General features: G+C 47.9%; 4 protein-coding genes across 4 annotated transcripts; 1 reads left to right on the top strand and 3 right to left on the bottom strand.

Moving 5' to 3' along the window:
• Positions 1-567: 567 nt before the first annotated feature.
• J7337_000016 (uncharacterized protein) lies at positions 568-2283 on the bottom strand (the record flags this gene model as incomplete). Its single annotated transcript, XM_044817782.1, has 3 exons — positions 568-1669; positions 1727-1862; positions 1923-2283. The coding sequence occupies 3 exons, from the start codon at positions 2281-2283 to the stop codon at positions 568-570; spliced, it is 1599 nt and encodes a 532-aa protein (XP_044685484.1).
• Positions 2284-3872: 1589 nt separating this feature from the next.
• J7337_000017 (uncharacterized protein) lies at positions 3873-4764 on the bottom strand (the record flags this gene model as incomplete). The annotated part of the gene is made up of 4 exons (XM_044817783.1): positions 3873-4268; positions 4320-4399; positions 4444-4480; positions 4531-4764. The coding sequence occupies 4 exons, from the start codon at positions 4762-4764 to the stop codon at positions 3873-3875; spliced, it is 747 nt and encodes a 248-aa protein (XP_044685485.1).
• A 1407-nt stretch (positions 4765-6171) lies between these two features.
• Positions 6172-9504, bottom strand: J7337_000018 (uncharacterized protein; the record flags this gene model as incomplete). The annotated part of the gene is made up of 1 exon (XM_044817784.1): positions 6172-9504. One exon carries the CDS (start codon positions 9502-9504, stop codon positions 6172-6174), a length of 3333 nt encoding a protein of 1110 aa, XP_044685486.1.
• A 1631-nt stretch (positions 9505-11135) lies between these two features.
• On the top strand, positions 11136-11936 carry J7337_000019 (uncharacterized protein; the record flags this gene model as incomplete). Its single annotated transcript, XM_044817785.1, has 1 exon — positions 11136-11936. The coding sequence occupies one exon, from the start codon at positions 11136-11138 to the stop codon at positions 11934-11936; it is 801 nt and encodes a 266-aa protein (XP_044685487.1).
• Positions 11937-12010: the final 74 nt, after the last annotated feature.

The raw sequence follows: 12010 nt of genomic DNA on the forward strand, positions 1-12010 counted from the left end.
ATACAGCATTAATACAGCAAAAGCTTAAGAATCTACTGTCGCTTTTTCCGATCACACTAGAAGGAGAGGCGCATAGCTAACTTTGTTGTAATCCCGGGGGATCCCAAATTTCAGCTTATATTCTATACCAGTCGGTTCCTTCGTCATCCGCACCCATGTTGAGATGCCTGATGGTACAAAGGTCGAAGTCGGACGCGAAGCCGTACTTAGCCGATGGAATGTCGCAGGATGCCGCAATTGTCAGGATCATTTAGACGAGAACTCTTTCATCGCTATTGACGACAAGACATTTGAAAGGCAACGCTGATGACAAGAAGAAGATCAAGTTCCACGTTCAGATCCAGTCGCGTGAGTTTGGCAGGGATAAATTACAGGAGCCTGTGAATGAGCCAGTGGTGGAGTTTTTGTAAAGATCTGAAAAGAGGCCAGAAACAACAATATTAGCTCCTATATTAAAGGGATATCTTGTGTTGAAGACCATTTTTCCAAACAGCGGCACTACTATTCAGATTGCTCATAGGGTCAAAGAAATTAATGTATGCTGTTTTCCCTTAATATTATACAGAACTATCTACATTGCCAGCTCGATGTCTTTTTGGGATTACCGCCAACATATGTCTGTGTCTTGGGGTACAGACAATGCTTGCGCTGAAAGTCGATTCCGTTAGCGACAGTGTCGTTGATGAACTTGGTACCCGTCAAACTCGCAGGCGCTTGATCCTTCTCAACCCAAGCCACCATGGCCGCCAATACATTATGCTGAGGATCAAATGGAATTCCCGCAGCAGGGGCACCGCCACCTTGGCCAACAGCCCAGGCGCCAGGACCCGAGTTGCAGTGAAACATGCCTGACATGCGGAAATAGCGATAGTAGTCCTGAAGGTCGTTATCGGCAGAGTACATGCGGTTCCAGAAACGCTGAGTGTTGAACTGAGTGATTTGGTTATCCTGGCCACCGTGATAGCTCAGCAACTTTCCACCGCGCTTCTTGAACTTGGGGAGCTCCTGAGGGTAGGTGCGGATGTCGAATGGGTTCAGCTCATCGGCCTTTCGGACATCATTCGTGTTGTAGGTGCTGGCGTCCCAGTTGGGGTCGTTATATACGACGTATCGGAACCAATCTTCAGAATAGCTGAAGGGAGTGCCTGCGATGAGCTTCGATACGGCCTGTAGTTCATTGCCGGGGTTCATGCGAGGAAAAATGAGCTTGCCGTTGGGATAAGTATATGGAGCATAGATCTTTTGCAGCTGAGCAACTTGAGCCGAGTTCAAGCAATTCTTGGGACGTCTAGGGCTACATTGAAGAGACTTTGGGTTGAAAAAGCACTTGTCTGGGACCTCGATAATTCCATCCTCAACGCCGTCAATCTTGTCGCACTGTCTGAGAACTTCGTCATGAATCAGGCCTTTCCAGGTGTCAATGGGGATGTAGTTGGGTGAGTCTGCGGAGCCTGTGATCGGGTAGAACATAGCCCTTTGGCCTTGAAGATTATTGAAGTCAACAGCTGGGCACCCAGCTACAATTCCGTCATAGTCTTTTGGATACTTTTCGGCAGCCTTGATGCCCATGCGACCGCCTAGCGAGCAGCCGATATAGTAATTGTGAGCTGGCTTTTTGCCGTAGAATGCCTTTATGAGCTTCTTGGCCGAACGAGTGCCCGTATGTAGACTTCGATGGTCAATAATGGTTCACGGCTGAGAAATGGAGGAAGGCTGTGATACTTACGCTCTGTAAGAAAAATCCTTGATGACTTCAGGGTTGTTCAGCATGGTGATGCCCGTGGTACCATTGTGGCCGTTGTTGGTACCCATGGTAGCGAAACCATTAGTTGTGCCATAAGCAAGATCTTCATACTTGATACCTAAACGTCTTGAGTCAACTTTGCTAGAAAATCGAGGTTGTCGAATAAGAATCCACTTACATCCATCAATTCCACCATTGCCAGTTGCCAGATATCTCGATTCCTTCCAGTTCCTGGGGAGCCATAGCTCAAAGCTGATGGAAGACCGCTTCGAGGTAGGAATCTGGAGGGCAATGCGACATAGGTCGACTCTGACAGTCTGAGAGGCACGATTACAAGTCGGGACGTTGTCTAGCAATTGCAATGTTGTACCAGCAGAAACAAACTCTTGTCGTGTCAATGTTGAGTTGTCGATCAGCCTTGTTGGCTTGAAGGCTAGACATCTGGTGCGAAAGTCTCTCTTGTCATCATGGCAAACAATAACAGATACCAGGCAACCGAGTGCAACGACACACCAGGAGATGCGTAGTAGAAAATGCATTGTTTCTTTGCCTCAGTATTACCCAGTCTGTCGATGTTGAAGAACTGTGCCCCAGCCTCTAGTTAAAGAAGCAGTGATAGAAGAGGGCGGGATGAAATGGAATGACGAACAAATGTCTCTCGGTGACTAATCCTTGTACACCCGAGATGCCCGAAGGATGACTAGGATAGGTCTTGGCAGGGCAGGGCATAGCATCCGTAGACGGTAGACGAGAGGCAGGGGCGTGGCACAGACGCTGCAGTTTATGTTCCCCGAGATTGAGGCGGAGATGGAAGATGAAATCGGACGATGATGACAGGAGATTAATTGGGCACCATGGGCTGTAGATGGATTTTGTCACTTCATGTAAGCACTAGGGGAGTTTGTTCCCGGCTCCATGAAACCAACGGCAACGACCGCAACAGAATGCGTAGAGATATGCGAGCATCAACAATATGTCAATTACCTTTTCCACAGTGGTTTTACTCAATCAAGTTGACAGATGACCCCTGAAATCGAAGCTTTCAATCCCCGCACTTCCCCCATCGAAGCGCGGGCTTTATTTTGATTCAACGGGGTGCAGGATTTAGTTTGACGTTCTTGTATAGAGATCCTCACTCAATTGATCCTAATTGGGGTAGGTGGAGATATGGAGTTCTTCATGGATGATGAAAATGCAAAAGAACTCAGATAACGGTAATAAAAAGTACATTGGTGGGGGTATTGAGCCCGCGAAAAACTATTGGTGGGATCTCATTGCCTCTAAATAAGCCAAGGCGGCATCAACAGACCCGTGTGGATAACATGTCAGGGTCGTGGACACGGGAATCGACTGGACAATATGCTTGCTCTTTAGATACGGCGGTTCTTTCTCTATGGTACTCCGTAATAAACAGCAATTTGGCATCTGCACTGCGATCGCGTACAGAACTTTGAGCAGAGTCCTTATTTGCCTAATCCGCCTCGCCATCCAACACAAGCTTTACAATTGACTACAAACGCCATTTCTAATTTGCACAATGAAATAGTTGGCACTGAATGTATCCTTATCCTAGATCAATATTGATGAGAGCAATTTACATAAATCAGTCTATTCTATGCATCTTCAAGCTTTCTACTCGGGTGTTGACCAGGTGCAAATAACTCTTCAGTGCTGCGATCTCTGCTCTGCAGCTCAATATTTAGCACCTCACTCTTATTCGCCCCAATCTTGCTAAAGCCTTGACGATCGACCTTTCGTTTCTGGCTCGTCGTTGTATCCATAACACCTGAGCTATTCACTCGAGTTCTTCGCGTGCGCGAGGTACTCGTCACCGTCGTCGCTATCCCACTAAACACAACCTGAAAACAAGGGCGCATTGTCATGATAGTGGACACAATAACAGCCGTGAAGATTTCAGCCATGGCGAGAGTGTTCGGTGTCGTATTATACCCTGAGATAATTAGATCAACGACAGAACATCGAGAAGTCGGAATGAACATACAGTGAGGATCGGTAGCAGCTCCCTCGTTCGGCACGTAGATCATTACCACGCGAACCACAGCGCAAGCAGTATGCCTAAGTCATTAGCTGATTACTTCGAGAAGCTAGAATCAATACGTGTGTCAACTTACGCAAGTCCCAAGGCAATCAAGAAGAGAAATTGCCATATTTCCTTGCTCCGATGCCCCGTTGACAGAAGGGCAGGAAACGGTATCAGGACAAGCAAGACCGACGTAAAAGAGTTGATATAGGCATTTGCCACCCGGAACTTGGTGTTATCGATGCATGTGCCGTCGAGATCACCTTGCCAGGCTTTACGGATCGGGTTGCATTGGAATGTTGAGACCAGTGTGCCGCCAGTGTAATAAGCAATGATGACACCCATCAAGGCAAAGTTGGCGTATCGCGCGATCTTAGTACTCAAGAGAACAGGCTTGCTGAAGATGTTCATATAGATAGTACAAATAGAGAGCTTGATCACGCCTGCTGTCGCCTTGAAAAAGACCTGGTTGAGCCAGAAGCACTATCATTGTCAGTGGCGGGAAGGAAATAGCGGGCAGGTGGGACGATCTACAATCTTGGGCGTCAGGGCTTTCTGGATATCTGGCGGCAGATCATCTTTGTGATAGCCATAGCCCCATCGGAAGTAAGCTGCTACTTTGTCAGAAGTACTTCGTCATGAAAGTTGCGATACTTACGGTCCAGGTTAAAACCAGCAAGACATATGCTCAGAGACTAAACAATTAGTACATGTAACAGACAATATTGAGTTGCACGACACTTACTAGCCCAACGATCAACAGGTAATCTGGGAGTCCAATAACCTTTTTCCAGAGTCGCCAGGATATTCTCCATATGACTAAAATAGTAGCACTAGCCAGCAACGTAAGCGTTACGGCTTTGAGCTTGGCCGAATTGTTCGGCCCTTGATAGTAGTCTGACATGGGCTTCTGATGGAGACTGGGCTTCGAATAAGCAGCTCGAAGGAAGAACGAGAAGAGACACAGACACTGATGCATCTTATTTAAAACATCGGAATGTATGCGCGTATGGCCTGCAGCATCGCATTGTATACGAACAGCCCATTTTGGCATTTAACCTTAAAGGCGGTTGAGAACTTTGGTACGGTTGGCAGGGAATTGCCACACACGACAGATGCTGGAATCATATCCTTGTAGTAGTCCGGACGAGACCATCAATCTGCGACTCGGTTATTTACGAGGGTCGTTGCATGCAGTAATTTATGGGCTGCATGCGCTGCTGGAAAAAAGAAAGTTCATGGACGGTGCATTGTCATTTGTGTAAGCAGGGCCGGTGGTGGTTGAGTCATTAGGGGGTTGAAGTTGTGTTCCTTACAAGCGATACAGTCGCTTGCATTGCAAAGCAGCGGCTACCAGTAGACTAAGCTTTTAGCCACGAGATCTTGATCTTTTCATTTATGTTTCGACCTTGGTCCCAAGACGTCTCAATCTCCTTTCAGTAACCTGAGAGTAGAGATATCCCACCATCGTCCTGAATATCCGTCATTGAACTTTGAGTGACATGTTGTGTTTTTTACCAACAAGACGGGGATTTAAAAATGTCCGGCCTCTTCATACTTAGCCGCTTCCAAGCCCGCAGAACCAACACCTCGGATACTCTCTTTCCTCTCTCAGTCAAGTGTCGGATTCGGGTGAATTGCGGCTGATACGATGAAAAGCAGGCACTTTGACCCTGTTGGTCGCCAAGTCGCCCATTTCCCTTGAAACTCGCTTGCTGGTAGTCGGCTACGTATTGCTTGGCAATAAATAAGAGATCTGTTGTGCCAATCATTTTGACCAAAAGAAATTCTGAAAAGTGCTCCCAAGCGAGCTAACAAAGTTTCTAACAGCAGCCCACTGTCATGGAGCATGGCTGGGTTAGGCCTGTTGGAGGCCACTTCAGGCAGAGATGTAACCTTCTTGAACCAGCGTTACTTCCGACATTCCTAATCTGGTATAGTCCTCAACATGGACTAGGGACGGGACGGAAGGACGGGCCAACTGTTTCCGCGGATAATTAACGGCTTCGGTCTTACGCTACATAGATTTCAAGAATCTCAGCCACTATATAGCGGGACTTAGCCACAAGGTACCCTATATCTCATCTCGACCTGAGAATAAATTTTAGACTATACCTTTAAAGAGACAGGAAGTAAGATATATAAAAGATAAAGGGAGAACAAACACTTATAACTTATAGGCACAGACAAAGAGCCTGAGTTCTGCGATTCATTAAAGTTTTAATTCCTTCATCCAAGCTAAACATATGTCACAGCATTCATTGCTTGACAGTTAGTGTGGGATGGCAATTTACGCATGGAGAGTCAAAATATATCGGATTTTTCTCAGCTTTTCTAACAATCTCAATATCCATAATAATTGAACTATCACTCAATGCCAGAAACCTTAGCAGATAATCACCAAATCCGACATTTCCTCTGAGATTGCAGTGCTGGGCTCGTCTCTCTTACTGATCGTAAGGTCAGAGACCTGGGTATTGGGAACCGGTATGCGGGAAGTGAAAGTCCATTTGTTTAATTCAGGATCCCATAGAAGTTCTGTAGCCTCTTCAAATGGACCCGATAACTCTACGGTGCTAGCGACCAACCCACTAGCTGCAGCATCTGGAGAAATTGCATCTTCAGGATATCCCGACTCAGGCTGCGGGTCCGAGGCCTGAGACTTTCGGATACGATCCGAATGGATCTCTCTCCACTTTTCAATGCTGCATTCCCAACAAAATTGATTCGAAAGAACAATAGTCGGATGGCCCATTTGCAGGCAAAGAACCATTGTGGCTAGACGGCCAAGCCAATTGCCAATAGAGCGCACGATCGAGGGATTTCCAGGAGGTTCAAGTATTTCGTCCCAGTTGTCAACCATGGTGAACTGTGGATTCCCAATAAGAGCGTGATATGCCGTGTCAGAGTGGGTGTGCGAGCACGCATTCCCTAAGAGCCGTAGCAGTGGGCTGTTAAGTTGGCCCAATATATCAAGGTCCGCAACCCAATCTCCATGATCGTGTATAGACACAACAGACTCTAGGAAATACACCTCAAAGTCTCTGTTTCCGTGAGTACCAACGTCGATTGGAAGGACGTAGTCAGTAAACCGGAGATGTAGAGTAGTTGACTGAAACGAGTCCTCAAGCTTCCCATCGAATGTCTTGTGGGTGACAACCCTCCAGTCTTGCTTGCTGTCACGTATCTGAGGCTGTTTTGGTGGGATCAGCATTGCTATTCCGGGCTTCCCTATGCTTCCCCAGACTCGTCGGATCTCAGAAGGCAAAGCACCCTCTACGGGATCACAGAGAAGCGCCGCTGCGATAAAGATGGAATCGCCAGTGGCCATCGCCAAAACATTGCTCAAGCTGTCAGGACTGACCGCAAGACATCCTGATTCAAACAAAGCTATGCAAGCAAATGTTCTCCCAATGTCAAGAGGAAACGCAGAGAACCCAAGCACTGAGATGTCGCTCTTTGGAATCGAAGGCATCTCAAATAGAGGCTGTGATGCGACACCCAGAGCTATCATGGAATTTGGCAACATTTTATGAATATCTTCCATGGGGATATCGCTCTTGGGTATCCAAGGCATCTTGAATAGAGGCTGCGACGTGACACCAAGAGCGATCAGGGAATTCGGCAACATCTTGTAAATACCCTCCACAGTGACTAGCGCCCGTAAGCTAGTCAGAAGGTCCCGTCTATGCCTGACAAAGGCCTCCAAGTACCCCAATAGCTTAGACGGGCTGAGGAAGCCTCTTTCCAGTGAACTTGAGAGTGCTTCGATGCTAATCTGGTTGGGTAGAGACAGTGGACCAGTGCTCTTATCCAGGGGTTGAGTTGCATATAGTGCAATCCGATTCGGGTCCCCAGCGACGAGATGAAAAGAGACGTCGCTGGGGTCCCACTCTTCCAGTCCAGTATCTGTATCTCCATCCAGGTCAACATATGAACTGAAACTTTTATTCGACTTGAACCTTTCAAACATCGCTGGTGGCCCCATCCAGGTGATTGAATTTTCCTCATTGGTGTTGACAATGTTCATGTTCTCTGATTCGATGGGGAACGCACATTCTCCCATACCTTCAATTGTTTGGAGTCTCGAGCCATCATAGTACCACTGTTTCATCTCGGCATCTTTCGCAAATTGCGTCTGAACCCAACGAACATGTCCGATTCCTTGGATAGCCGATCCATCATAGTTTCTCTTCAATGACGACCGTTGAGATGGAAAAGCTGTGGCATATTCAAAGTTTAGAGAGTAGCTCTTAGAGTCACCTTTTCCAACAAGGTATCGGATAAGGTAAGCTCTCTCGCCCTTTTGGCCAATAGACTCTGCATATGAGCGCAGAATCTCGACCCCATCTTCTTCATGATTCAGAAGAGGCAGAAGTGTTGTGAGTTTCAGAATGCCAAACAGTTCAGGAACTGATCTCCCTTCTTCCAGAAGATTTTGACAATGTCTCTCCCCATAGCGCATAAGCTGAAGACATTGTTTCTGGGCCAAGTCTCCGGATTGAAGTAGTGGCTCCATGGCTCTTGCAATGTAGCCTAACCAATGCATCGTCTTCGGAGCGGCATACCGATGGGCCTTAGCCTCAATATACGCCCAGAGCTCAGCAATAATGGAGGCCAAATGCTTTCGGTCTTTATTCCATAACCGAGTCAGGCTTCCGATCGAAACCTGAAATAGCTCTTGAACCGTAATGCGATTGCCCTGAGTTGCGAGAGATCTCTCCGCCATGACCGGCCCACCATAATAGCGGAGATGGGAAAGCGGTAGAGACCAATACACACCATGATGCTTCGAACTCGCTATATTAAGTCCAATTGTCAACAACCCCGCTGGGTTGATTAGGTCGTCCTTCTGCTCTACTCGAACTGGTGAGGGTCCCTTTCCAAGCACAACCATGTCTGGATACAAGTGCCAAGAGGAAAGGCCTAGGAGCACAGCTCCATCCTGAACAGACTGAGGGAGCCCCTTCACAAGAGAGTTAATGGCTATCATGGCAGATCTCCAAGAGCTCCGGACGTTTTCAAATAGTTGTGGTTTCGTGCTGACAGGAAGTTCGGCGTTGTCCACTATAAGCATGAGTTGCTTCTGCTTTCTGACCATCGATCGGTCTGCGGCCTGAAGCCAAGATCGTGCACTGGCTTCCCACTGAGCAAGATCCTCTCGTGGGATTGAGATGCGAGATGTGAATTGAGCTCTCTCGTATGATGGATCGGTTTCCTCAATCGCGGCAAGCTCGCGCTTCCTTTCAGCGACAAGCTCCGTCCAGATCGATGTAGCTTCCGCGGTAGACCACATTCTGGCGAGCATGCAGGCAAGCAAGTAAACCGGAATAGCGTGAGGGCCCGAAGTGGCAGCCGCCCATATAGCAGTCCCATCTATTCCAATGTGCTCAGCAAAGATTCCATCTGACTTTGAGGCTTTGGGATTGACCGATCGACACTGCGCAATCTCGACCGCACGACGTCCATAGGCCTTGATCAGATCTGGTACTGGAGGGATCCAATCCTGGAACAATGCACCCAACTTCCTAGCTGTAACATGAGGCATACCATCCTCAGCCGCGCTCCGTCGCGAAGGAGTTAACTCATTCCCCAGGGGCTTATACTCTGCCGGAGCCTGAAGTTTGATGACACTGAAGTCAACATTGAACGTGGCCAGACCAAAGTTGGCTTCTGCGGTCTGAGAAATCAATGATGCGCCTATCTTTTGGATGTCCATCTTGGTTGTGATGAAGTGTTGTAACCAACAAGCTGCCGATTCTAATAGAAAATGTTTGCTTCAGGCTAGAGACAATAACTTTGTGCGAGATTGCAGATACCAGTCTATTATTTGGTGACATTCTGGTTCGCATGATTGCCTTTTTCCACTTGGGAGGCCTGAAACCTGCATGGCTTGAAAGAAAGGGCATTATTGGCTAGCGCTCGTAGCCAAGGGCGGCAACGGCTTTGTAAGAACGTACAGCCGGCTTGGCATCTTACCGTAGATTTACCGTACTTACTCTCTCCCAGCTGACATGTTTTAAGCCACATCGGTTAAGAATCTTGACGGCGGCGGATAGACCACCCTGTTTCAACTGCGGTTATCCCGCTCGGTGCCAGTATATGGTCATTTGCACTATGAGTAGCTATCCTTTTATCTTGAAGTTTGATCTCTAGTTCCATTGACTTGTTGCCTACGTTGGCGTCCTGACGGGATAATTTCTGCATGGATCCTGGCGTCGAGGACAGATATCTTAGCATGGAGCGAGCATAACCCAATCAGCGTTCAGTTGTGTTATTTGAAGTGGAAGTTTGTGGCTGGGAGCTTATACCAGCCCAGGGAGCTAAGCATTCGTGTCCTTATCCGTCGGTATAGATCTGACAGATGACGTAGGGCGAGGGATGAGACCAAGTTTTAGCTATCTATCTCCGATGGTTTATTTAGGAATGTGGCAGCTGAAGGAACATGCTCCCACGCGGCGCGAAAACAATATAAGAACGATAAATCCTTCAAGCAGTGGAGAACCCTTGTACGCCACAGTGTTCATACTGCTTCCTTTTTGCAGTTTTTAGGCTGGATACGGCTGATGGGACGTCACAAGTGGAGGATGCTGCCAGGATGTTTTGACATTTGATTGATGCGGTGCCGCTAGCCTGTACTTTTCTTACATGTTGTGGGCTGGGGTGACACGCCTCGAGCGCTGCATCCCACTCAGAATGGGGAGGATTTTCGCACTGGCCTCGGCTCCTACAGTACAGTCGCGGCGACTAAGGAACTTTTGGATGAGGGACGGCCCGTGCATTAGTGTTGGCGCGTCGGCTTGTCGGCCATGCAGTCAGCAGTGAGCCTCTCTTCACGAGTCAATCATAAGATAAGCACCTGATCTTGAATATGGACTGGAAGCGTTCAGCAATTCAGCTGGCTTGAAATTCCCGATAAAATCCCGGGAGAGCTGTCGCCAATTGGCCTCACGATCCTGTACGCACAAATTGTCAATCATCGTTGGTGACAACATGTCCGTTCTTGGATCACAATCAGGTCTTTCCGAACAAACGTTATCGGATGCAGATGACAACGATGTCCCAGTGCAGCTTCTAGCGGACACTGTAGACAGACGGAAAGCTCAGAATCGGATTGCCCAGAGAAAGCATAGTTAGTCTTGTCCAATCCTCCCAAGTCACAGGTGTAATCGATGCGCTCATGCTCGGAACTGGGTGTCTGGAATTGGGAAGGCATATATACTCACGATTTCTTTAACAGGACAGAAACTTAAGAAAAGAATAGAGGAGCTGGAGCTGCAGCTGGAGTACGCCGGCCTCAACTCTCGGCCAATGCTCCAGAGAACGTCGCCTCACCCTATACCCATGACCATGTCGTCGTATTCAAATTCAAGGGAGGAAAACATGTTACCTCATATTGACCAAATTGAGAATTTCTTCACTAGACCTAATAATCAATTTGAGAGCTTCTGCAGTACTCAAGAACATAGCACATTATTTGGTGTCTCGCCTCCACTTGGTCACGACACAGTGTCGCTAGTTGCTGAGCACATATCACCATTGCCAGTGCGTAACTCGACAAGCGAAAATTCCGGTAACAGACCTTCCAGCCATGCATACACTCGCCGTGGTACAGAGCCCTCGGCACATTCTCTCTGGATCACACCAACTACCGACTTCAAGGAGATCACGATGCCCGGCGCGAGCCGCGGGCCTTCATTGCACCCGATAAATGACGCGGCAGAACTTATTGACCCAGTTACTCCTTCTTGCTCATGGAACATGGAGCGTAAAATCGCCTACATTGTCGATTGCGCCAAGATGCTCGGTTTCCGCGACTTCGACTCTGTCGTAACGACCTACTACACCAGCTCGTTTGAAGTCATGTCTCGAGCTCATGATATGCAGAGGGTCAGCAGGATCCGTGGCCTAGGTTCTGTTCTTCGGACCCTTGATGCCAGCGCCGAGGCCTGGCCACCCCACGAGAGCCAAATCTATCAGGCTGAGATTTTCAAAGCTGCCGAGCATCTTTACAGGGCTGAATTTCAGAAATCAATCGATAGCGGAGCATTGATGGTTCTAGAGGGGCGCATGAAAGAGAATGAAATCAATGGACAGACGGCGGTTAAAGATACATCTCATAAGAGTGAGCTCTTGTCACAGGTGAGTTGACAATTGTTTGCAATTTCGAAGGAACTATAGCTGATAGAATTGGTTGTCGGAATATAGCTGCCAAATCTGTGGAC

Source organism: Fusarium musae, chromosome 1 (genome assembly GCF_019915245.1).
Source record: "Fusarium musae strain F31 chromosome 1, whole genome shotgun sequence".
Taxonomy (NCBI): Eukaryota; Fungi; Ascomycota; class Sordariomycetes; order Hypocreales; family Nectriaceae; genus Fusarium; species Fusarium musae.